Source organism: Squalius cephalus, assembly GCF_949319135.1.
Source record: "Squalius cephalus genome assembly, chromosome: 13".
Lineage (NCBI taxonomy): Eukaryota > Metazoa > Chordata > Actinopteri > Cypriniformes > Leuciscidae > Squalius > Squalius cephalus.
Window position 1 is genome coordinate 17,264,758 of NC_137134.1, and position 27,530 is coordinate 17,292,287.

The 27,530-nt window shown below is 35.0% G+C and overlaps 3 protein-coding genes across 4 annotated transcripts in view; all 3 read right to left on the reverse strand.

Annotated features, from left to right (window-relative positions):
* The window catches only part of LOC307170448 (adhesion G protein-coupled receptor D2), a 39,042-nt gene extending 34,554 nt beyond the window's left edge, over positions 1-4,488 (reverse strand). The window contains exons 1-11 of the mRNA XM_079891559.1: positions 4,409-4,488; positions 4,113-4,149; positions 3,934-3,961; positions 3,445-3,663; positions 2,701-3,339; positions 2,142-2,303; positions 1,580-1,653; positions 1,106-1,378; positions 872-983; positions 500-637; positions 303-408 (exon numbers count right to left, since the gene is read on the reverse strand). Of these exons, the coding sequence (XP_079747685.1) occupies positions 303-408; positions 500-637; positions 872-983; positions 1,106-1,378; positions 1,580-1,653; positions 2,142-2,303; positions 2,701-3,339; positions 3,445-3,663; positions 3,934-3,961; positions 4,113-4,148 (1,787 nt within the window). The 5' untranslated portion in view covers position 4,149; positions 4,409-4,488. The remainder of the gene's footprint in view (positions 1-302; positions 409-499; positions 638-871; positions 984-1,105; positions 1,379-1,579; positions 1,654-2,141; positions 2,304-2,700; positions 3,340-3,444; positions 3,664-3,933; positions 3,962-4,112; positions 4,150-4,408) is intronic.
* Positions 4,489-5,259: 771 nt separating this feature from the next.
* On the reverse strand, positions 5,260-24,071 carry kif14 (kinesin family member 14). 2 transcript variants are annotated; one of them, XM_079889598.1, is made up of 30 exons: positions 22,859-23,807; positions 21,881-22,135; positions 21,676-21,763; positions 21,496-21,594; positions 21,346-21,398; positions 20,477-20,507; positions 20,261-20,368; positions 20,040-20,156; positions 19,760-19,878; positions 19,162-19,334; positions 18,786-18,933; positions 17,741-17,804; positions 17,418-17,602; positions 15,930-16,032; positions 15,670-15,824; positions 15,443-15,590; positions 15,219-15,371; positions 13,546-13,678; positions 13,356-13,449; positions 12,983-13,124; positions 11,625-11,728; positions 11,075-11,175; positions 10,156-10,386; positions 9,820-10,007; positions 8,333-8,485; positions 8,126-8,245; positions 7,377-7,439; positions 6,094-6,235; positions 5,820-6,001; positions 5,538-5,698 (listed from the first exon to the last, which is right to left on the reverse strand). In XM_079889598.1, the coding sequence occupies exons 1-30, from the start codon at positions 23,734-23,736 to the stop codon at positions 5,600-5,602; spliced, it is 4,629 nt and encodes a 1,542-aa protein (XP_079745724.1). In that variant the 5' UTR covers positions 23,737-23,807; the 3' UTR covers positions 5,538-5,599. The 2 variants fall into 2 exon arrangements, with proteins under 2 accessions (XP_079745723.1, XP_079745724.1); XM_079889597.1 differs by having other exon boundaries at positions 5,260-6,001; positions 22,859-24,071.
* Positions 24,072-24,705: 634 nt separating this feature from the next.
* Positions 24,706-27,530, reverse strand: part of ddx59 (DEAD (Asp-Glu-Ala-Asp) box polypeptide 59) — a 7,095-nt gene continuing 4,270 nt past the window's right edge. The window contains exons 4-7 of the mRNA XM_079891360.1: positions 26,826-27,077; positions 25,342-25,494; positions 25,129-25,257; positions 24,706-25,050 (exon numbers count right to left, since the gene is read on the reverse strand). Of these exons, the coding sequence (XP_079747486.1) occupies positions 24,784-25,050; positions 25,129-25,257; positions 25,342-25,494; positions 26,826-27,077 (801 nt within the window). The 3' untranslated portion in view covers positions 24,706-24,783. The remainder of the gene's footprint in view (positions 25,051-25,128; positions 25,258-25,341; positions 25,495-26,825; positions 27,078-27,530) is intronic.

A 27,530-nucleotide genomic window follows, 5' to 3' on the forward strand; every position in this document is an offset into this window, starting at 1 on the left:
AAATCTGCAAATTTAAATGTAAGAAGTTACTAAGCACATTTGTTTTATGATCTGACCTGAAAGTGATTATTTTTTATTTCATGATTTCTTTGCATTTATTTTGAATTTATTGTCAGTACTGGGCTCGCAGTTCATGTGGGTAGGGTTCATTGTACTGTGTGTGTGGATGAGCGTGTTCGTCTGCTGCCACCAAAGACCGTTTTCGAACCAAGGAAAAACCCTGATAGCGTTACAATAGCAATTTATAATTAAAAGATTTAAATTCTATTTGGTGTGGAGAGAATCAGGAGGCTCTTGCTAACCTCTTGCCATTGGTCTGTTGGTCAGCAGGTGTTTTGACCTCCAGACTGAACGACTTCTCTACCAGGTTACTGTAGTAGGTATAAATGAGCATGACATCCTTGTGGCCTGTCAAATAACATTAAAGATAAAGATTCTTTAAAACTGGCTCGCATCACAACATTTATCTTTAGAAATAAGCAATTTACCGTATTCTCACCCAATGAAAAGACTCTCTGCATTTCTGACTCTGATATGAGGATTTCATCATGGCCGCTGAACTGACCGCCGTGGATCGAGGGCTTGAACACAATACCGCAGCTCATCTGCGCCAGCCCTCGCGGCTCCAGATGAATATCTGAGGAAGCAAAAGTCTCGTGACTCTCGATATAACAAACACTCATGCAGTTTTTATGGTGGGACAACCAAAGTAGCCATGGCTAAATATTAATAACTGCTTGAATACAATAACAGACAAGAGAGGTTTATCTTTATTACTCCACCTCTCAAGAAAACAAATATTGACTCCTATTTGTCCGAGGTCTGAGATTATGCTACCAAGTCATGCTAAATGAGGCAAAAAACACTGTACCCATGTTCTTTGTTGACACTGTAAAGCTTTTGCGCTCTGCCCAAAGCTCATCCGCCAATGTCCACAGCAGCTTGTCAATGTTCTCTACCATTGTCAATGGTCCGAGGTAATTCTGAGATAATACAGGAAACATACTCATAAACCTGACATTAGAGTTACCATCCACTTTTTTTTTTTTTTGAGGATTTGGTTCCAGAAGAGCAGGGTAGAACCAACTCCAAACGCACAACATACCCCATGATCTCTCAAATTCTCCCATTGTTCAGTCATATCCGGGTCGATGAGTCTGCTAACTAGTTCCAAGCAATTGCGGATCATGAATATGAAGACCTCAGTGGGAACAGCTATTTTATTGAGTTGAGCGGCCTTCTCGATGGTTTCGATGAGGTACAGGAGATCAGAACGTGTGATAATGTCTGCATTGCTGTCCATAATTCTCAATATGGCACTCAAGAGGAAAATATGACGAGTCAATTCGTTCTCAGAGAACAAGGTTACATTTGTATTCTGTGGATAAAGGATAATGCAACATCAAGTTACGTTATGTCTATGTGTCAACACTGACTATACTTTGATCTAAATTAAAAAAATGAAGGATAGGTTCAAAATAAGAATGACATGGATTTACAATGCTAAGAAGCCATTTCTCCATAAAATCTGGAGGTTTATAGTGAATCTAATAAAAATCAGCCTTGAGCTCTAACTCACAGATTTGGAATGAAACTCATTGCTGACTTGTGAGAAGAACGAGGTCCCAGGAAAACCTAAGAAGTCCAGCTGCTCTGAAATAAAGAAGGAAAAAACCTGGATTATCACACATGTTGAAAATGCACAAGAAATTGCATTGCCAGAGCTCAAAACAAAACAAAATACCAAAACAAAACCAAAATCTAGGAAGTCACTGGCTCCTAAAATACAACATATTGTTAAAATGAATCTTTACTTACAAATTTTCATATGAGCAACCAGTGAATGAATAAACTAATGTAAGTCTCACAACACTATGCATCACAATAATGGTTCATGGTTAGTTTTCAATAGGACAAAACAGAAAAATGATTTGCAGTTCAGTGAGCCATTTATTCACAGTCTGATTCTAACTTGGGAGGTTCATAAGAGTCATTTGTCCATGAATCAGATATGTTGTTGCATGCACTCTAATGAGATGAATGACATCTGACGAAATCGCAAACGATTTTCCAACTGTCTCCAATGGAGATGTAATATATTATTAAAATATTAATATTATTACTCGAAAGCAGGTGATCACCTTTTGGGAACAGGCAAACACTTCCTCTGTGCGTCAAACATGAGTCATTAATCAGTATCCCACTTGCAGGGTCAAAGGTTACACAGGCCTTGTTAGACATGAGGACGGAAAAATTGTGATGCAAGCCAGAGATAAGTTGGTCTGGTGGTTGGCTTTTGGAACCTAAAAGAAACAAGAACCAAAAATAGTTAAGCAGAAAATTGATCCTTTTGAGCAAACTCTAGGGCTGCCGAACAGCCAGCAATCTAAGTTTGCTTCTAGTCTGCCAATTTTACGAGGTCACCATGAATCATAGTTCTTGAGCTCTCCAAGTCTGTAAGGACCATATGTCCTCTCTTCAGAAAAGAATAGGGAACTCTGGGTCCATGACTCATGTGATGGGAAGTGTATGATCCGAAGGGGTGGGTCTCAGCATTACCGCATGGATGAAATATTTACAACCATCTCAGCCTGAGGTTTCCAATCACAACTTGGCTGTATTCGCAATTTCGCACTGGTGGAAGAGTGGAAAATATAACTCAAAGATTTGAGGGCGCAATACCACTTCCACCATCTCTACCTTGACAAGGCGAGTTCCTTCTGCGTGTCTGCAGCGACGTCTCTATTTCCAGTGCGGACTCGTTCCATTTGAAGAACAAGCCAGAAGGAACGGGTGAACAAACTTTTTCCATGCTTTGGATTTCAGCGTTGACCAACAAACGATCCCACATGTACAGCTGCGTAACGTTCCCACAAAGCGCCTTGCCACTGTTGTAGCCTCCATAGGTCTCCTGGTCTTGTCCAATCATGAAAAGGCCATCTCCTCCGATGTAATTCAATGAGTTGAGGAAATTCCCAGAACCCACCACCGTTCCATCCACCCAAATGCCCCACTTTCCACTATTCGCAACCAAGCTTGCACATACAAAGTGCCAGGAGGCATCATTGGGAAAGCCTGTTACATAGGTGGTGTTTGAACCATGCACCAGCAATGCAAGCTGGACGGGTTCGTTCCCTGTGATTCGAGCTTGGAGTTGGAATTCTTTAATGAATGACCTTATGGCGTACGAGAAGACTGTGGAAAGTCCGTGGCAAGTTGGATCAAGCTGGAGGTGAGCGCAAACCGTTAGCGCTTCCATGTTTGGGAACTTATGGCGGAGGCGAGCCGATTTCCGGTGTGGCCGCACTGGAAATTCCAGCATGTATATATCTGGAGGACCTAGAAATGTTTTAGAAGACAACATGCAATATTTATTAAAGAAAGATACAAATGCATTTGTAGTAAATGCGAGATGAGCAGGGAAACATAAGATATGGCACGCACCACTTTTTTGGAACATGCCTGCACTTTCTATCCATACAGGTTGGGTGATATTCAGGGACCGTAGAAAAGTGTTCAGCTTTTTAATCTCTTTGGTACTGGACACCACCGCTAGGGTCCCTGAACGCTGGAGGCAGAGCTTGCGGGCACTGAGCCATGGCTGGCGATCTGGCACGTACTCAGGGTAAAAGTCCTCATGTGTAAGCAGGGTTTTGCTCTCCACTGTAAACACAGGAGTGTTTTGTTAGACTCGCCTTACATCTTATGCATTTGACACTTGATGTGTAACAAACTGTGAACAGATTGTAATTCTGTCCATGTGATCTTAAACTATCCTTTGGACTCTGTAAGTAACAGATTGCATCTTTCATACTAACATCTTAGTAAGACGATTATAACAGAAATCAGTCATCCGTGATGAGCCTATATCTAAATTTTAAGCATATTACATTTAACTTTAAACTTTGAAGATCATATGAATTCTGTGGTTACCTTTTTCCATGCAGTGATGAATGAGTACCTTGAAAGAAGGTTTGTAATATTAATTTATTTAAATAAGCATAATATTTATATTAATTATATGGTTTTGTGATAATATATTAACATAAGAACTCATAACAGTATATTGTCAAACGTAGCCTATATTGTATTAGGATATAAGGACTACTTACAATAATGTTGGAGCAAATAATTTTCAACAGATTCATCCTGTAAACAAAATACTCATTAACAGTGGGCATTTTAACAGCTCATAAACTTGTTAATGAACAATAAAATGAAACGCTTTTAATTTGAGTTTTAAACATTTTAAACTAAAAACGTTACAGGGGGGAAAAAAAACATTACTTAAGGTCAGCTCTAGCAGAAACGTAATGATGGATGTAGCCTATATTTAAAAGCCTCAAACAGAATAAAACTGCACATTACCTGATACGAGGTAAAGTTTTAGTCGTAAGTCATATTTTACCTCGAAAAGTAAAGTTTAGCAAACGGTTCGCATGCGCTTTCCGTTGAAAGTGTTGTGAGGAACTCCTGTGTGAGATCATGAGAAGCAGCGCGCGCCTCCCGCTCGAAGAGGAGAGAGTAATTCCCGCCACTCCCCTCACGATGGACATGATGTTTCGAGTTTGTGAGGTCTAAATAGAATTGTGTTTTACTATGAGAATGGATCGCATTTTGTTGTCAGTTATGAAGACATTTATCCTGTAAAGAACATTTTAAAAATCAACCTCTGTCCACAACAGTGGGGACAAATTAAAATAAGAAAAATAACGTCATTTTACGCTTTTTACTACTTGATTTTTAGCCTTTTATAAAAGTTATACTATTTTTATATAACTTATTTTAAATAAAATCATTTTGTGGCCCCTTGAATGTAAACATACTTCAGATAAAAGATTAAGTAAAACATGTCATACAACGGAAACATACATCTGTAAGGAAACAGAAATAAAATAGAAATACAATTTGTTACTTTGTAATTTAATGGGAACTTTCCACAAACACAATTATTTTTTTACTGTACAAACTGATATTCCATCCCCTTACACTAACCCAACCCATCACAGAAAACTTTCTGCATTATTACATTTTCAAAAAATATTACACTTAATATGATTTATAAGCTGTTTTCCTCATGGGACCAAAACATTTCCCACAGGACAAGGATTTCATATATTGCCGTCTTTGTGGGGACATAATGTAGGGTGTACCAGGACATACCACACACACAATATATATATATTAGTAGATAAAAGTTAGATAAAATATATAAAGCATGCAGTATGCTGTATGTTTAAATAGGACACCAGACTTCTTGTCCCAGTGAGTGTTTATTAATGCAAGTATAAATTAGTGTGAAACAATTACATGATCCAAAGTAAATGCTGCTACAAATGCTAAAAAAACTCCATGCGAATGAAATTGTGAAACACCAACACTATCAAGCCTGTGCAAAGGTTTCAAGTGCAAAAATATATCCAGAAGTGCACAAATTATAAAAGACTTATGTGCTTGATTACTTGCAAAATACACAGAAACCCATCTTCTTAAGTTATACTAATAAGCCCTTCATTAAAATTCTACAATTAAATACAAATTATTGTAGGCCTGAATGAATGCATACTGTAAATACATCAAAATGAAAAGTGAGCCAATTTTAGCAGTAACCGTTATAGCCAATGTGGTTATATACATGACTAGTACCCCTTAAATACAAATCACACCCAGCGGGCATCTCGGGAACATGTGCTAATACCTGAGGAAAGAGAATACACAACTTTAGGCACCGTCCGATTTTTGTTGCCATTATACAATTGTTGAACAAAGTGTCTATCTGAGCCCAGCCTCTGTATTCCGTCTGTGCATTTATCAAACACCTCCGGCAAAGCCTGCAGCGCAGAGTGCACTTTATCACGGGCAATCACGACGTTCTCCACACACGGAAGCTGAAGACTGCCGGAATGTCTTCCGTCCATTTCGCACGGAAGGCCACTGATGACATCATCAATCGTCTTGGATGAAGACAGTATAGACTGACTAAGGCCAGCATCGCCACTTCCTGTATTATACATAATTAAAAAGAAGTCATGTCACATATTTGGCATAACGTGTGCATTTCATATGCATGTTATTGTGGAAAGAATGCCTTACCTCTCAGATAGCGCGACAGAGACGAGTGGAGGTCTTTGATCGCCTTGTTCAGCTTGAGGAGTTTAACGGTGGTGCTATGAACATCACACAAGTCTGAGCTTTCATCTTCCTCTGAACGATTCTCAGTGGACAATGACCTCTCCTGTGAAAAAGCAGATGTTAACAAACAGCTCTTAAACATGAAATCCAAACCAAACTACACCAAACAAACCTCCCAGAAACTAAAACCACACCAAAAACTCAAACTAAACAAAAAGCAAACACCCCCCCCCCCCCAAACAATATAAATTATAATTACAAACAAAAAACAAAACCACACCAAATAAAACCAAACAAACATCCCAAAAACAAGACCAAAATTAAAACAAAAACCAAACCCTCCAAAAAATAATTACAACCAAACAAAAAATAAAACCACACCTAACCAAACAAACCTCCCTAAAACAAGACAAAAAACACACACCAATAACCCAAACATACTAAACAAAAACCAAACCCAAACACCCCCCCCCAAAAAAAACCAATCATTAAACAATTTAATCCAAAAACTAAATAAACAGAAATCAAACCAAACAAACCTCCCAAAAATCAAGATAAAAACAATTAAAAACAAAAACTAAATAAAACAAAAACCTAATAACAAATAACCACACCAGAAACTCAAACAAACCCTCAGAAACAAAATGATTTGTTTTTTGTTTGATTTGTTTTGTTTGATATATAATATTTGTTTTTGTTGTTTTGTACAAATAAGAGACCAAGTAATATATACATAAAAAAACCTAATCATTGCTATATATATATATATATATATATATATATATATATATATATATATATATATATATATATATATATATATATATATATATATATATATATATATATATTAATCAATGTTTTTTTTTTTTAATGTATATATTACTGGGTCTCTTATTTGTTTAAGCCCACAGGGTTTAGGTACGGTGGGTGGGTTTAAGGAAATGGGAGAGTAGGTGAGACGCATCCATTTTTCCTTATCCCAGCATCCCATTCTCTTGCTGAACAATAACATCGAGCCTGTAGTTTGTGTATTGAAGATAACAGTTACAGCCTCATTAAGGTGACAGATGATGCTTTACTCAATCCATTTATTTTCTAAACAGCAAAACGACCCAAGACGTGTGATAAGACCGCTCAGGTTCGACGTTTTACAAGCACTGTCCCCCTCATTCATTGTTGGGGTAGTCATCAATCCAAAACATTTAACCTCAATGACAAAAACAGCTGTCTGTAAGGCGTACCAACAAACAGCACTCGAAGTAGCTTTTCAGAGTGTGGGCGACATACACTGCGGACTGCTGAATCTGTAAAACATAAAAATCAACAAAGATTATAAAATGATGCTAAAGTGTATATTTAAATCAGTTAATATAAAACATTTAAATGTATTGACACTATTATTTGGATCCATCATTGTAAGGTTATTTCTTGAGTTTACAATAATATTCCATGTTGTTTGTTAAAGGTGCACTGTGTAGTTTTTAGAGGCATCTAGTGGTGAGGTTGCGAATTGCAAAAACAGAAGTTACGGTGGCCGACAGGAAAAGTCGTCGTCGTCTGAGACAGCAAAGAGTAGCCAGTTAAGCAATGAGGTTTCCTTACAAAGATAAATGAAGAAATTAGGTTTACTTGATTATTCAGAAAAACGATGTTACTGCGAATATTATTGTTACTTATTCATCATTGTGTCAGTGTTTTATTCGCTGACTTAAGCTAGCTTCTTTGCACGAAGAACAACATAGTGACATTTGTCCGTTTAGGGCCACTGTAGAAACATGTCGGCGCAAAATGGCTACCAGTATTTCAGTGCAAGGGGACCCGCGGTGTATGTAGATAGAAATGGCTCATTCTAAGGTAACATAACGGTTCATTATGTAAGGTACACCACTAAAAAACATAGTTATGTATATGATATTGCATTTCTGTCAACAAATTCTCCTAAATATTACACAATGCACCTTTAAGTGAAATATTTATTAAGAGAACTTACCGGTGTTCCGGCGCAAATCTGAGTGTCTCGAAACATCTCAGAAGAGATTCTCAGACCCATGGAGAGAAGATCTGTCACACTTTGATGCATCCCATCCTGCAAAGAATCCACAACTGACCTCTAAAGAGAAAGATCACAATAGTTAGACTGGTCAAACCTTCACTATGTAAACGTCAGCAAGTGCAAAAGATGAGGGAATCTACTCACATTGTTTATGTCCTCTGAGCCAAGTTCAGACAAATGAAGATCAGTCCCATTCATTGCCGCCAGCAAACCGATAGTTTTGAGAGCCACGTTCATACAATCAGCAACCTTCCTCTGGGCCTCTGTTACCATGGAGGAGATCTCAGAGTCACAACCCTAAAGGACAAAGACACAGAAAGACCAACACAGTCTTGTAAGGCCAAAAAAATTATGCTGAAACACAAAAACCCAATAGTTAACTACATTAGTTTACTTGAACTTACAATCAACAATACTTCCATGGTATTTAACAATCTGGTTTCTGCAGATTTTATAAAAGGTACATTTTTTTAAAACCAACCAAGTAAGGAACACAATGCATCAATGTTCTCTAAATGCAAATGTCTAAAGAGAAACACAATTGTTGTATTGGCAACACTTCAGAGTTTGAAGATCCAACTGATATCCATTACTTTTTAATTCATTTTACACACACAAAAAAGCACCTTAAATCACTCTGCTGCCAACCACTAGAAAATGGAAATCAAGATGCATTTACTGGAGATACAAAATGGCATATAATATGAAGTCTTGTTTTCAGTGAAATTGATCAAAATGAAGTGTGTATGATTAAAATGAGAACACATATCTGCCAAAAGGCTCAGAAAAATCAGCTTAGTTCAAAGAGAAGTTTTCATAACTTGTTGACAGATATTTGTTCTTGTTATAAACTCACTTCATTTTGATCAGTTTTCCAAGACTTCATTTTTATGTTTATACCTCAAGTAAATATATCTTGATTTAACGTTTAGATATTTGTATTGGATTTAAGACCTTTTTAAGACCCGTAAACACTTTTGCTAATTTCAACATTTAGTAATACTTTTTTTTTTTTTTTATCAAAAGTTTTATCTGTTATCTGTGTGTGTGTGTATATATATATATATATATATATATATATATATATATATATATATATATATATATATATATATATATATATATATATATATATATATATATATATATATATATATACGCAAATTTACATATAAATTTACATTTAAATTTTCACTCAATAATCAGTACAATTCAAATAAAATAAAAATATAGATTATGAAAATGTCTGAATGTTGGATAAATACACCAAGAATTATTATTATTATTTTAATTTAAAAATTAAAGAAATAATATTAACACATTTACATTTATCTGATGTCTAGACAAATAAATAGATCATTATTATTATTATTATTATTATTACTGTTTTGTTTTTATATTTATATATTTGTTGTGTGTTTTAATCTAGGAAAACAATACAGGAAACAAAGGTTCTTTAAAAGTATTTAAAAAACGAATTATTTTTAACAAGTCGACAAAACACTGATGGCATTTCTAATGAGATGATTGCATTTTTATTTTTTTCTACGATCCCTCTACAGATATAAAAGCATAAATGAACACAAATGCAACATGCATTTGATAAATTGCCTTATAACTCTGATGAGCACCTGAATGAGTAACTGAAGGTAGCCACCGATTTTCTTGACCTCCGTCTTGAGCTCCTCGGCTCTCTGAGACACTGTGTTAGAGCTGGGCTTAATGCTGGAGACCCAGTGCATCGTAATGAACACGGCCCTTTCAACAGCAGAGGTGGCCTTCACCAGATGAGTCTGGGCTTCAGCGCTGCAGGCAAACACTGCTCACATACACACAAACAGAACGAAATGAGGCTCTTTGTGTAGAGCTGTGATGACAGAGGTGTTGTGCATTCATACTGAGCTGAATATTGACACTGATGAATGGCTCTGTTGATTTAGGTTTGTTAAAAACGTTTGGACGCTTACGGTTCTCCTGACTGTCGTCGTCAAGGTGCTCGTAAAGGTCCGCGATGGACCTCACGGCGCCGTGAACCGCCAGCAGGTCTAGGGTCAGTTTGTCGGCCAAGCTTTCGTTCTCTTCGGCCGACTGACAGGAGCGCAGACGTGAGACGGCAGAACCAATCAGATCTTTGCAGATGCCTGGGAGGGCGGAGTCAGACGTGCTAGAGTGCAGGGAGTGCGGCTTGTTCATCAGCCCTGATAAAAAGACACGGAATATCAAAGCCACTCATTTCCCACTGAGATACAGTCATATTTCTTAAGCAGGTTATATATGATTTATATATTATGTATATACGGTACTATTTTAGCATTTAATTGCTTAGCTTTAATTTGTATTATTTATTAATTAATTAATTATTGTTTATTATTATGTTTAGTTTTCATTTTAAGTTTTACTTATTTTATGTATTTGTTTAGTTTTCATTTTTAAATCAGTTTTAATTCAGCCTAATAGTTTTAAAATAAACAATAACAATGATAAAATAACAACAATTAATAAAATATGTTCAAAAACCTAAAGAGCTTCCTATCTAGACTGTATTTTAAGGCAGTTTGAAGAAGGTTTCCATACAATGAAAGTCAATGGGGGCCAAAACAGCATTGTTTGGACCCCATTGACATTGAATGTGTGGGGGGGGAAAATTGACAATTCTTATATTTTTACAGAAAGTTGTGGTGTTTATTATATTTTATAATATATTTTAAATTTTATAACAAGTATCTGATTCATGATCCCAAAATTGGAATCGATTTTCGATTCCCAACCCTAAATTTAAAAGATGCTAAAATCTGTGCTAGGCTAATAAAATCATTTAAACAATTAAACTTCATACAATAAATCCACTTCATTACACGCATATAGATGATATAAAAGGTACTTTACCAGTGGACTGTGAGGGACCACAATGTAGGCTTTGAATAGGGTGCACTCGGATCTCATAGAGACGCCCAGATATCCTCCTGCCCTTTAGCAAACTTCTACTCCTGGGTCACAAGAAACAGAATAAAAAGCAATCCAGACACATATGAACTTGAACCATTATTATCAGTCATATAATTCTTCTTCAACAGCCAGTTACATGATGTACACTTTGAGTTGAACATTATTTACTGTTCATTTCAGGGAGTGAAAGACACAAGGAAATCACATGCAGAAAAGCAAAGGAACATCTACAGTATAAGCTTTGAGAAGAAGGGCTTCAGAGGTGTAGAAGGGGTTTTGCTGTAGTCACATGTTCATGAAGGCATTGAAAATAGGTAAAACAAAAATGCTGCAGGAATGTGCTTTTCCTGAAGCCTTGGTTTATAAGTGGAAAAATAACATCATGGTGGAAGACAAGAACCAGTTTTGGGCACAAAGTATACTTCTGTTCTTTCGTTCCTCAAGTAGAGAGAGCAAAACAGCACCATTGTGCACTAATAAATTCAAATACCTTCTGCGAGAGAAAGATGAGGTTGAGGAAGAGGCAGATAGGTCCTGTTCCCACTCATCATTAGGGTTGTAAAACACGTCGTCATCTTTAGAGGCGCTCTCCCCCTATAGCCAATAAACATCAGACTTGATTTAGCCTCCGATTCTTTTATGATAATAAGAACAAATGCCAATACTACATGCTTCATGCTTTTACTGGGTAATTACAAGGAAATAAACAGGCTTCAAATGGCCTCATGTATTATTGTAAGTTCTAGGTTAAATACGCAGCACTGTTTCCAAGTCAAGTGTAGCGCAAAGTTTCCAATTTCAGGTGAAATGCTACACAAAACAAAACAAAAAACTAAATAAAATCAAACTGTACTAAACTCCAAATAAAAAAACTATTAGAAAGATAACTAAATAAAATACATTAAAACAACTTCCCAATGTCAAGTGAAATGCTACACAAGACTAAATAAATAAATAAATCAAATAAAACGGAACTAAACACCAAATAAAAATATTTTAAATAACACAAAACTAAATAATTATAATAACTTTCAATGTCAAGTGAAATGCTACACAAGACAAAAAAAAAACAAAAAAAAAACAAACAAACAAAAAAGATAAAACAGAAACTACAAGAGAATAAATAAATAAAACGAAACTAAACACCAACTGTTTTTTTAAATAACACAAAACTAAACTAAATAAAATAATAATAATTATTAATAATAAATAAATAATAATAAATAATTAAAATAAATACAATAAAACGGAACTAAACACCAAATAAAAATATTTTAAATAACACAAACTAAATAATTATAATAACTTTCAATGTCAAGTGAAATGCTACACAAGACAAAATACAAACAAACAACAAAAAAAGATAAAACAGAAACTACAAGAGAATAAATAAATAAATAAATAAATAAAAACGAAACTAAACACCATTTTTTTTAAATAACACAAAACTAAACTAAATAAAATATTAATTATTAATAATAAATAATTAAAATAACTTCCCAATGTCAAGTTAAATGCTACACAAAACAAACAAACAAACAAAAAATAAAACAGAACTAAACACTAAATAAAGATAAAAACAAAATAAAGCAAAACTTTCCCATGTTAAGTGAGATTCTACACAAAAACAAAACGTTAAACAAAACAAAAACAAGTCAAGACAACACACACACACACACACACACACACACACACAAAGCCAAACATTTATTATGCAGCTATGTATACTGTGGTTTTGAACCACGTGTCGTGGCCTTTACTTCGCTACAGAAACGTCACCATGCACACTAGCTCTAGCAGCATGTTTGTTTACGCCTATAACTGTGTGAACCTCTTTTATTACGCCACCTGCTCCAGCTCCCTCATGGCAGCCAAGTTGCTATGGAACTTCTCCAGACTCCAGAAGGTGGAAATTCCCAGTTTGGTGTTCTGAACTTGGACCTGCAGTTGGGCGTCTCCACCCTCGTTCTCTTTATCGGTCGTCTCATGTCTGTTGTGAAAACACAAACCTACATATTTTTCCATTCAAACACTTTAATGTCCAGAATGAATGAGGGAGGATTTTAAAAAAATGCCAGCTTATTGATAAAAAGACTAAACTAGCACTTTTCAAGTCATCAGCTATTACTGAAAAATGTTTTATATGTTTTATAAATGTTGTCCTCACAAAGGTCAATTTATAGCAAAACTACATGAACTAACTTTTCCAGAATAACTGTACCTGCTGAAGACTGTGCGTTTCCTGAGTTTGGCACTGATTTTGTTTGCTTCTTCGATCATCAAAGACAGCTTCATTGAGTCCCACTGTGGGCAGGCTGCAAACATTGAAGAAAAATATGGTGAATACCACACTGTTAAGAACATTGTTAATGGAAAACTCCATGTCTTTCAAATGAAAAGTGTCTATGTACCTGTTTTAGGGGTCTGGGTCACTTTAAGAGCACGTTTCCTCTCAATCTGAGCGAGATCTTCTGCAATCTTCTTCTTCTCTGCCTCGAGGGCCTCCACAATTTTAGCATGCCGGACATCATGATCGGCCATCGCCTATGAAATGTTTTTTTTTAAATCTGAATAAGTCACAAATTATTTATTTTTTTTTTAAACATAAATAGCTAAACTAACTGATAACTAAACTAAATAATATAACTAAAACTAAGTAAACTAAATAAATAAATATAACAATAACTAAATAATTAATACAACTAAAACTAATAAAATAAAAGTTAACTAAATGAACTATATAAATGACATAACTAAGAACTAACTGAATAAATTACTAAAGTTAACTAACTGAATTATTATTATAATTAAATAAATACAACTATAACTAAACAAAAAACTAACTAAACAAAATAACTAAGGCTAACTAAATTCACTAAATAAAAGGTACAACTAAATTCACTAAATAAAAAGTACTAATTGAATAACAAACTAACAAAATAAATAATAAGTAAAATTAAGTAACTAAGTAAATAATATAATTAAAACTAACTAAACAAAATAACAAAAGGTAAAAATTCACTAAATAAAAAGTAAAAATTAACTGAATAAATAACTATATCTATCTAACCAAATAAATATTATAACTAAAATAACCATATAAATATTATAACTGAAATAAAAAATAAAATAAAATACGACTAAATAAATTAACCATAACTAAAGAAATAGCATAACTAAACAAAATAACCAAATCTAACTAAATTCATTAAAAAAATAATACAATTAAGACCTTATTGAATAAATAACTATAACTAAATAAATAATATAACTAAAACTAAACTAAACAAATAATATAAAACTGAGAAACAATATAACTATACTAAATAACTAAATAAATAATAACTAAAAACAAACTAAATAAATATTATAACAAACTAAATATAATATTTATTTATTTGTTTGTTTGTTTTTATTAAGGTATTTGTTTTTCTTTAAAATAATGTTCAAAGATGAATTAAGATATTGCATGTGCAAGTTCATAAGTCAACACCATTGCTAAATATTTTCGCCTTTAAGGGCCCCTATTAAGGATTTTTGAAAATTACCTTTCATGTAGTGTGTAACAGCTCTAAGTGAATGAAAACATCCTGCAAAGTTTTAAATCTAAAAGTGCACCGTATATAAAGTTATTGTCTTTCATAAGAGTCGACTGAGTCAATGAAATAAATTGTTTTTCAAACAAGTCGTAAGCCATTTCTATATGGCTCTGGCGCGCTGTACGCGGTAAACCAAACACAACAGACTGAGCTGTCTGGCCAATCAGAGCAGAGTAGCTCGCGGAAAGGAGGGATTTAGAGAGATTGATTCATCTGACGAGTCGTTTAAGAATCACTGAAAATGTGGTGATGTGCAAATGTATATTATGAGAAAATGAAACCGTTTTTTGACCTTTGATGCATGTAAACCTGTTGTAGGAGACTCCAAAACAACATTAGGAAACTTTAAAATAGCATAATAGCGGCACTTTAAACCTGCAGTGTAACAAAGACTCAAAAACGCGATTTGAAACCGCCCCTAATTACCGTTATGTGTTGACTTTTACTCAAATTCACAATTTTGATTTAATCTGGTCTTTCTGTACCTGTCTAGTAGCCTGGGCCTCCAACTGCAGACGTCTTTTATGGCTGTTGACTTCGTGCTCCAGTAGAGTCTTTGCTGTATGCAGTTGCTCTATCTGGCTGACGACTCTCTTTTTATCCAGCTCCTGTTCTCTTTTCCTTTCGCTCTCCTCCTCCTGAGGATGCATTAGATTAACTGGAGAACACTAGAGTCACATATGCTATCCATTGACATGCATCTGCTTACCAGCTCTCTCTCCAGAGCTCTGATCCTGTTCTCGTACAGACCCTTCTGTTCGCTCAGCTCTTTCTGTGCCATCTCTTTGGCCACCTGAATGCCCTGCATCATCTCCTCTTTGGCCTTCAACCGAGCCTCCTCAATCTCCGCTTCAAGTCTGTGAGGAAAAGTGATGGTTAAAATCAAGAAAGTCAAATATGAGGTCCTGTAGTGGACAATCTTGGGCTCATACTCACTGAGCTCTCTGGGCTGATAGCAGTTCATTTTTGGCAAACTCAAAGTCTTTTTGACCATCTCCGCTGCTCCAACAGGACGCGCGCTTCCCGCTCTGAACCTCAGCGGGGTGGTTGAACCGAAAGTAGTGATCTCCTCCAAGAATCACACGGTCTCCCTAAAATAGAGTAAAATAGAGTAAACAATTGTATGATTTATGTGGAGGTTCTTAGAATGGACATCATTTCAGAGGTTTCGCTTCAGAACAGCAACAAAAACGTACGTGGTGGAGAACGGTGACCTCAGACACAAGATGTCCATTCAAAAAGGTCTTGGCGTTCGGCATTGGTTTAATGCTGACAGAACCTTTTACACTGGAGATGACACTGAAAACAAAATGGAATATTGGAAATATATCAATTGATATTAGATATTTAATTGCTCATGCTCATTTCTTATATTTTTACATTTCGATTACCTTTGTCATTATCTAATGCTCAATAAAAGTTCATGTTTTTCAAAAAAATATATAATTTAACTAGAGTAAAGTTATGTATGGATGGATGGATGGATGGATGGATGGATGGATGGATGGATGGATGGATGGATGGATGGATGGATGGATGGATGGATGGATGGATGGATGGATGGATGGATGGATGGATGGATGGATGGATGGATGGATGGATGGATGGATGGATGGATGGATGGATGGATGGATGGATGGATGGATGGATGGATGGATGGATGGATGGATGGATGGATTTTTTTTATATATATTTCTATATAGTGTTAATTCATTTTTATTTCAGTTTTAGTAATTTTAGTGCTTCCTAAACTTATTCATTTCAGTCATTTGCCAAGGCAACATGTCTAATCAAGTTTAGGTTTAGCATCTAACATTAAAATTTTGATATACCTCAGCTTCTGTTACCAAACACTATTTTTAGAGTTTTAGATTTAGTTAAATTAAAAGTAAATCAACATTAAAAATTACAACTGCCATGGAAGAAATAAATAAAGTCATACAGATTTGGAACAAAATGAGGATGACTAAATAATGACATAATTTACATTTTTGGGTCAACTGTCCCTTTAAATGTGTAAATCCAAACACGTGTAAAGGTACAATATGTAACAAAACTGCATGCACTTTGCAGAAGAACATTGTTTTGGTTGTACTTTGCTCTGTGTGACTGTGGATGAATATGGTTATCTTACTGCTCATATTTAAAACATTCACTGCTAGGCTTTAAAGTCCTCCTGTGGTCAATAATTGTATCCCTTAAAACTCATCTTTGATCACCAAAATTACATATTTAAACTTTTTTTCCTTGAAAAAAAAATTATTTGCACCTTTTTTTTTACTCTCCTCTGTTAAAACGGGTGATTCCCGTAGGTTTGAGATTTAGCTGCGCCATGTCAACCTTTCTCGCTCGTTGTGACAACTAACCTCTGCCACTCACACATCATACATAAGTCAAAGTAGCCGGAGCAACTTTTCTAAGATGACTGATGCATGTACACAATTTCCCCAAAAAAACATCCCACCTGGTCTAAAATATAAACACTTATAATAGGCTTACCATAGTGAATCAGGGTAAGACAAAAACACGTTTTGGAGGAAGGGTTGATGATGTATTGACATTTAAATGTCAATTAAAAAAAAAGTTACATAGAGTACCTTTAACCTGATATGTTCCTTTTAAACAAATCAAAAACGAACTAAATGAAGTGGCTGGACCTAGAGCGTGGATGTGATCTGTCTCACCAGTGTTCATCAGCGATGAGAGCTCCAGACAGCTGGATGTCGTGGGCCGACTCGGACTTGAGCTTGCCGACCTTGGTCTCGCCCTCTTTAATCATGTACAGCAGCATCTCCGACAGCTGCGGATCCTCATTCAGGTTCACAAGGTTAGGCAGCCGATTATCCACTTTAAAGGTGACGCCAGAGCGCTGAACGAGGAACGGGGAATAAACAGACAAAGAAAGTGGAGAAGAAAGAAAGAAAGAAAATGGCCATGAAACATTTGAAAAAGCTCATCGATCCATCAGACATTGAAGTCTGACTGTTATTAGAAAGTGTTTCATTACCTGCAGCTCTTTGGTTTCCTCACGTTTCCTCCTCTCTGCCTCTTCCAGCTTTTCCCTCCATGTTCTGCACATATTAATAAAAAAAAAAAAAATAATAATTGATATAATTCAACTGTACGTCATTTAAAAAACAACATTTTAGTGCAAGTTTGTGAGAAAATCGTATATTATTATATAAAAAATAAAAGATATTTAGAATTATGTAATTTTTTATATATATATATTGTTTTATATTGTATAATTTTATTTCATTTAATATAATTTTATTTAAAAAAAAAACAAACAAATGCATTATAAACATTATAAACAATATTCCATGGCATGCATTCATCTATGCATGCTATTCCAATGGAAAAACTGTCTTCATATTCTTTTATTAAAATATAATAATATTCATTATAACATGACTACTCCGTCTGAAACGACTTTACTTTTCCACTGATGTCAACATGATGTCATGGTTGGGAAAACAGCCAAATATGTTTCAACCGTCTAACATCCCGTCAGCACAGAGATGGCGAGGAAACGCGCTTTCGGCTTTTTCTATTCTAACCCTCAAACTAACCGGGCTTGAATTTCTGCGCTTTGAAGGAAGGAGGAACATCAGAGAGCTTACGCTTGTGTTCACTCCTGAATGCTACCAAGATTTTAGTAAACATGTTTATTCACATGTATTGTTATATTGGTTCATATAAAGGTAAAAGATTCAAAGGTGTCATTTCACTTACTGAAAACCTGAGCACAAAACATGCTTCGATTATTTTTAACTACACTACTTGTTCAAAAGTTTGGGTCAGTAAGATGAAAAGTCTCTTATGCACATCAATGCTGTATTACAAAATTGTAACACAAAAATAAAAAGGGACAAAAAAATAAAAGGAATTTATTCTTTAAATATTTCTGCTCCATTCTGGTAACGCCCGCTTTCATCATTACAATCAGTTCATGTCTCTCAAAAACGGTTAAATTCAGAAATAAAATAGCTTGTGAACGGCACTTTATTTCATTTTCATAGTCATACACTGAGTTTTGTATATCCACGCACCTGTGAGCCTCAGCCATTTCGTGCTCCTGTTGACAGAGTTTAGTCTTAAGAGTGGCAATCTCTTGCTGAAACAGTCTCATTTTCTCTGGCTGGATGCCCTGAGCGCTCATCTGAGCCGCACGGAGCTTGTCCACCTCTGCTTTCAGCTCTGGACACACAGGTTATGTCATACACATTCAAATTATCCATGCAAAGAAAACAAAATGACACTTTAATTCCTGTGGCTGTACAGAACACAAATCATTGAGAGCGTCAAATTAGTGAGTTTGCTGCCCTCTAGAGGAGAGCTGTGCTGGTGCGTTTATCACAACACACACTTCTTGATGGTTATGACAGCTGATGGAGCAGCATAAACACAAACAGACAGGTGACTGACCTCGGATCAGTTTGGCGTTGGTGTCCTCGTTGACTTTGGCTATGTTAATGATCATGCGGGCCTGCTGGGCGTAACGCAGCGTGCTCAGGCTCTCCTCCATGTTAGTGGCCGCAGGGCTCAGGGTGGCGATCATGGCCGTCTTTGAGTTCCCGCCGAGGCTTTCCTTGAGTAACCTGAACACAAGAGGGAGCTGAAGCACTTCTGCTGCTTATACATCTCGCACGTTATGCCATATTTTACATTCAACGGAAACTAAGCCCCATGTTTAAATTTGATAAGTCGCTGGTCTTATTGCACACAATTCATCAGCGCCCATTTGTTTTCATAATCTTCCATCAAAAAAAATTTAATTTATTTTCCAAATTAAAATTTGAATATTATTTAATTTCTTTGTGTAATTTTCTGCACTTCTGAAATTATTTTCCACTTTTGCTGAGTAAACAGAAACCAGACTGGTCTGGTATGATAAAATATATGTAAAAAATAAAAATAAAAAATAATAATAATATATATATATATATATATATATATATATATATATATATATATTTATTACAAAATATTTTTTGTAACTTTTGAGAAAGCAAAACTTTCTCACCATGTGAGCACTGACTCTCTGTATGGGATGAAGACTTTCTTTCTGCTCTGAGCCTGTTCTGAGAGCGATGAGATCACCTTTCCCAGCGTGAGCAGAGACTTGTTGATACTTGCTCCCTCCTGGGAAAAATAAAGAAATCCACATTACAAATATGTCAGAAAATGTCGTAATCCAATCATTGTCAGAGCAAATATATATGCCCCTATTTAACATGTAGAGAACAGTCAACAGCAGAATGCATTATGGGTAATCATGACACAGCTATTGGATGCTGGATTACCCTGAGCCGGTCTCCACTGGTCTGGGCTGAATTACAGCGCTCACTTCCTGCCAAATCCACCAGGTTTATTCGGCTGGTGATGTAGTGATCGTGCTCCTCTTCCTCCACAAACTCAGTCTGTGCGCATACAAACAACATCATATGAATATAACCATTGGTTATTAAAAGTAGCATCTCACTTCAATAAGGCAAATGTAACCAAATAAATCTAAAGGTCTTACTTTAGTTTGCGTCATGACCAGAGTGAAAACAGAGTGCGATCTGGAGCTTTTATCGTTCATGCCGGTGGCGGCCGTGGCTCTCTGTTTGTTACCGAGTTCAAGCCAAGTCTGTGAAGATGACGGAGAGAAAAATTAAGTTGTATTAAGAGTTAAACACATAAAAAAAAACAGGCTTTGAATGTATAAAGTTAACAGACATGCAAATTACAAAATTACCTGAATATCAGCATAGGACGTGACTACATTCCTGAAAGAGAGCAGAGAGATTAGTGACAGCGGCACAAAACAACCGAATCCCAACCAAAACAATAACTAAACAAAACAATTCTAAAACAAAACTACAACACAAGAAAAGAACAAAACAAACCAAATCCAAACCAAAACAATAACTCAACAAAACTACAATACAGGGGGGAAAAACTACAACACAACAAAAAAACAAAATAAACCAGAACCAAATCAATGCAACAAATAACAAAACAAAAACATGTAAACTAAACAAACCACAACACAACAAAATAAAACAAAAACCAAGCAAAACAACAACACAACAAAATAAAACAAAAACCAAGCAAAACAACAACACAACAAAATAAAACAAAATCAACCAAAACCAAATAAAATAACAAAACCTACCAAATCCAAACAATAACACAACAAAATAACAGAACACAACAAAATAACAAAACAAAAATCAACCAAAATAATAACACAATAAAACAACAAAACAAAAACAAAAAAAAACCAAGCAAAACTACAACACAACAAAAAAGCCTAAAACAAAATCAACCAAAACTACAACATAAAATAATAAAAAAATTATAAAAAAATTAACCAAAATAAAATAAAATAACAAAACCTACCAAATCCAAACAATAACACAACAACAAAAAAAAACTGAACAAAACAAAATAACAAAACAAAAATAAACCAAAATAATAACAAAATAACAAACAAAAAAACAACCAAAACCAAGCAAAACTACAACAAAATGACGAAAACAACTGAATCCAAACCAATACACACTAATCCAAAACAAAACAAAACAATAAAATAACAAACGTTTGGATTAAATGTTTGCTTACGTGGATAGGTCTGCAACGTAAGGCCCGTAAACAGGATGTTCTCTGACACGCAACTGGAAAAGACATGAAAAGAATGGAATTGCTGATCAATTAGGAAAACAAAATGACATTTGTAGCATTTAATGTGTTTTATTAAGTAGTTGTACTTACAGGCATTTTCTTCTGGTTTTGTCCATCCTTTGCCACCAGCAAATCATGGATTTTCTCATTGTACACCTCAAAATAGCTCATCTCCAGATGGCAAGAGATCTTTAATAAAAGTCAACTTGCATTTAGAAAGTTAAATCATCAGTAAATTCTAAATAAATAATCATACTATGGGACAGTAACCTCTTTGGTTTCAGTTCTGGACAATCTTGAGAAAAGTTCCTCGCAGAATCTGGGAATAACTCCAGCCTCTTCACCAAAACCCATCATACTGGAAAACATCCAAAATCACACTTATATATTATTGATGTAAATAGTAAGCTGTTTTTCCTAAAAGTAGTTTTAAATATTTATTTAAAAAGCAGCGTCAAAGAGAAACATCACTTACGTGTAGGACTTCCCAGACCCTGTTTGGCCGTAGGCAAAGAGACACGTGTTAAATCCCTCAAATGCTCTTTCAAGCAAGGGCCGAGCCAGTTTTTCATAAACCATCTGCTGACTTGCAAAACTTGCATCCGATTCATTGATCGAGCAAAAAGAGAAGTCAAAGCTAAATGTGTAGTTTTGTTTAGTATCTGGATGTTGCACTAAAGTTTCTTGGTCGTCCATGAAGATCACCTGACGGGCTTTCTCATTCTTCTCCCTGCGGACACAAAAAATGGTGTAAATTTAAGGACAAATAAGTGACATTGTCCACTAAAAATATTAAATATATAATAAAATATATCATACAATCTTATATATATTGTTGCAATAATTAACATGATTATATTAAACATGCCTAAGACTTTTGCACAGTACTGTGTGTATATATATATATATATATATATATATATATATATATATATATATATATATATATATATATATATATATATATATATATATATATATATATAAAACTAATTTATAATTAATTTATAATTAATTAGTTTGCCAAATATTATTTCCCCCCAAAAAAGGTTTGCATGAATTTTGTTTTCTTATAATAAATTGACTAAGATTGAATGGTTGAGGTTGACGATTCCTATCAAAATGACAAATGTGTAAAAATCATGAAGGAGAAATGTGATCACATATGCTTGTCTTTCCAATTTGTTTTAGCATGGGTTCAAATAATATAAATTCCAGGGTGCCACAATTTTATGAAATGTCTTTTTTTTTTTTTTAAGGGTCAAATCATGCTGTAACAGGGTTGCATTAAAATCAGATTTTTCAGATTCTATGACTTTAATTACTTTATTCAGTCAGATAGACATGCCAAAATCACCTTTTTATGTTTTTTAAATAACAAATTTGCATACTAAAAATCGTCTCAAAACAACATGCCGCCAAAAAAACATTTTAAAAACACACCATTTCTTACCTTGAACTGAAAGGTCTTGCTCGAACTGCCACAGTGACCGTGCTGTTCTCCATCTTCAGTTCTTGAGGTTGTCGAGCACTTGTTCTGCTCACAGCTTCAAGAGGAACATTTCCTTCAGCAGCAGTGGCTCTAGAAACTCTTGTTCCTCCATGAGCTGTGGAGCTCATTAGTGTTGTGGGTCTCCTCACCTGTGCTGAATGTGATGCTGGAGTCATGTGCCTATTTAAACCACCAATCAGAGCCTTCTCATTGGTTCCTCCACTGGTTTCAGTGCTCATCTGTGGTGGCTTCTGTCTTCCAGCAGTTGTGTTCTTTGAAGATGTGGGTCTAGATGCATCTTTACCAGCTAACCTCTCAAAGACGTCTCTCTTGACACTTAATTTCTCAAACTGGGTTCTTCTTGTAGGTGTCGAAACGGTTTTACCCTCATCATGGGTGGCGCTGACCTTCTCAGAACTTGTTTTCTGAGCACGCCATGAAGTTGTCCCGGGTGTTTTAATGGTTTCATTGGACTTTTTTGCTGGGGATGGTGCTGGATTGGGTTCGGTCAGGACTTTGGTTCTGTTCATGGACCCTGTTCTAGTCCTGCGCTGAAGGGTCAGGCGTTTCTCTTCTCTTTGGTTCTCTTGTGTGGTTTCTTCATGGTGGTTTACATGGGGTTTGCTGGGTTTTCTCTGAAGAGTGAGTCTGGCACTAGAAGATGGTGTTTTAAATGTGTTTTCTCCACATTTTGTGAGTGCTGAGATCACATAAGTCCTGTTCACTTCTTTTGTTTTATTAAAAGATGATGTGTTCTCTCCTTCTTTTGATCCATCCATCATTTTACGAGTCCAAAAAAGCAACCTTTGACTATAATTGTTTTTAAGATTGTCCCACATATAACTTCAGTCCACAGATGTCTCCATTGTTTTATAATAACGAGTGCACGGAGGTGAACAACATGTCATATGACTTATGACTTAAAAATACATATTTACGTAAACAAATAGCCTAACTAAAACTGACCTGCGGAGTGTTGATATCCTGTCATTAAACAGTCGTCTTGTAAATTAAAAGTTATTTTGTTTACGGATTAAAACTCGTCCTTTCTTCTCGTTTACTTCCGTTTTGATGTTGAGAAAGTAACAGACTGTACTCCGCCTCGAAACGTCAATAAAAACAACAGCTCACTGTCTCTAAGCTCCGCCATACTGCCGCTACAATTCAAAAAACCGTAGGCGTGCTCTGATTGGTCAGCTCAGACTGACGCAACTGCACGCAGTAACACGCACCAGCCAACAGGTGGCAGTGTCTCTCCAAGCCTGAGAACTGGGTGTTTTTACACGAAAATAAGGCCCGTTTGTATTCATATTAATACAGTTCTCATTGTGATATTTTAGTCACAATAAAGCACATTTTTCCACCACGTAATGTGAAAAATTATTTAAATTGCCTAGTCAGTGTAGCGCCATATGGAATGAAAACGAACGTCTTTCAGTAGACAAAAACTCAATAAAACAGTTTTAAAAGTTGTGACTTGAGAAAAATACATGATCTAGGACCTTTATACAGTGCGTGCCAAACTGTAAGTCTATCCCTTACAGCTTCTTACGAAAATAAACCATGATTTTATTGTAGTAAAAGTGTAGTAACCATGTTTTTTTTGGCGGATTGATTAGCATTTGTATTACCACAGTTTTACTACAAACACCATGGTCAAACTATGGTTAGTGTAGTAAAACCATGGTTAATTTGTGGTTTAACTACAATAACCATGCATTTTTGTAGTAATGGTTAATTTTCGTAATCTGTGATGTGATTTTTGTGCATGTTATTATACTGGATACAGTTAGAAGGGACACTTGATTCGTTCACTTGTAGCATTTATTGAAAACACAAATTACAAAAGCAACAACAAAACCTTTAATAATAAATCCATTTGCTAGTTATTTCCTGGCAGATCTTTTGTCGTGCTTCCTGATGATGTCGATGAGGTTGCTCTTGGTTCCGATGACGTCCTCCTCTCCGCGGTGACTCCTCTGTTTGGCTCTCCTCTGCTGTTCGAACAGATGGGGGGAGTTGAGAAGTTGTGGCGGCAGTAAGGAGCCGGTGGGCTTCACTCGGTTCACAATGTCCAGAAACAGCCGTTTGCTGTTGTTATTCATGAAGGTGATGGCGGTGCCTCTGTGTCCCAGTCTACCAGCTCGACCAATCTGAAAGGGTCAAATATAGAGTATCATTAAAGACATGAACCTTCAATGAGTAAGTGTTTTTTATAAAACAGTTCATACCTGATGAACATATTCATCCATGTTAGCTGGCATGTCAAAGTTCACTACCAACTTAACATTGACCAAGTCCAGTCCTCTTCCGAGAATCCCAGTGCTGACCACCACTTCAAACTGGCCCTCGAGTAGACCCTAAAAAACACCAACAAATATATATTACATTATCATTATGGACATTTGTGGGCTGCTTTTAAAAAAGGATATTTTTTGCATTACCTTCACTATTTTGTTGCGTTCCCACTGCGTTTTGTCCGAGTGGATGGCGACCACGTTTAATCCCATGACCTTTTGCACAGCTTCACACAGCAGATCGGCCCCAAGTTTGCAGTCCACGAACACAACTACCGGCGGCTGGTAGAGCTTTGTGTCCTGTGAACACATAAGAAGACATCATTTAGATACTATTCTACTAAAACAACCCCAATAATATAATATAAATCAAAATGATAGATGTAATATAAATAAAAGAGTGTAAAAATGTCAATGGTGAATTTTTTGTTTGAGCTATAAAAATTTTTTTTTGTTGAATATACGGTAACAAAAAGAAAAAGTTGTAATTCCAAAACTTCTAATTAAGCCATTTCCTATTTTTATGGACAATTATTCTAAAATATTAAATATAAAATCACTTATGTAGTTTCATATTTTTGATGGACAATTATTCTAAAATGTTACATATAATATTAATATAAAATGTATTTGTCTATTTATTTATTTTCACATTTATGAATTTATTTAGATCAATTTTGATGGACAATTCTTCTAAAATGTTAAATATAAAATTAATAAAGAATTACATGTATGTATTTATTTGCCATTTATGAATTCATATTTATAAATTGCTATTTTATATTTCTGATGGACAATTCTAAAATATTAAATACAATATAAATGAAGAATTATTTGTTTATATAATTAATTTATTCATATATTTCCTTTAATATTTATCATTTATGTTATGTAATATTTTTGATGGATGGTTATTCTAAAATATTAAATAATATAAATAATGGATTTTATTTATTTCATTTCATTTACAAATTCATATTTATCAATTGTGTCATTTCATATTTTAATGGACAATTATTCTAAAATATGAAATAATATTAATAAATAATTGTATTTATTTAAATATTTATGAATTCATATTTATCATTTATGTTATTTCATACTTTGATCGGAAATTATTCTAAAATATGAAATGTAATATTTAATAAATAACTGTATTTGTTTATTAATTTATTTAATTTCATATTTATGAATTCATATTTATCATATTTCTGATGTTTATTCTACTGACTATTATTCTAAAATATTACATGTATTAATTTATGTTTTTATTTTTTTTATTTATCTAGATGGCTGGGGGCAGTAATTGTATGTCCACAGGTTGTGATTTTATAAAATGCTTTCCTGCTTTCTGTCCCTGGTAAGCCGTTGCTACTTTTCCTGGAGCAAAGCCATTTGAGGACCCACCCATTTCCTCTGGAGAGGGCAAGACACAACAGCAAAGACTGACCCACAGACGTCCAGTGTAAATGCTTTTCTGCCAACAAGTCAGTCGACAGCAGACTACAAATGCTGTCAATCAAGCTTATTTTGCTTTTAAATCTGAACATTATTTTTCACAGATGAATTGTGCATAAAACCATGCATTAAAATGGGGTAAATTTTGAGTGTAGTTTCTACAGTACACTTACATTTAAAATCTCAAAAAGCTTCTTTTTCTTTGACGGCTCCTCCACCCAGAGGACTATCTGCCGGACGTTGGCGCAGGGTTGGTTCTTCTGTCCGATGGTTATGCTCACAGGGTCGCGGGTAAGACGAGCCGCTAGCTGTTCCGTTCCTGTGGGAATGGTGGCTGACGTCAACAACGTCTGATGCTCTTCAGGGACGTGCTCCAAAATTTCCAGAACCTGCTGCTGGAATCCCATCTTCAGCATGGTATCTGCCTTTGGATATTTATGAGAATGATATTAATAATTTACACTGATTAAAAAATAAATTAAATAACTTTATAAATTAAAAATAAAATGAGCTTTAGATAGACAGAGTTATAGATAGACAGACATATATAGATAGACAGACAGATAGATAATATATAAGACAGACAGATAGATAGATAGATAGATAGATAGATAGATAGACAGACAGACAGACAGACAGACAGACAGACAGACAGATAGATAGATAGATAGATAGATAGATAGATAGACAGATAGATAGACAGACATATAGATAATAGATAAGACAGACAGACAGATAGATAGATAGATAGATAGATAGATAGATAGATAGATAGATAATATATAAGACAAACAGACTGATAGATAGATAGATAGATAGATAGATAGATAGATAGATAGATAGATAGATAGATAGATAGATAATATATAAGACAGACA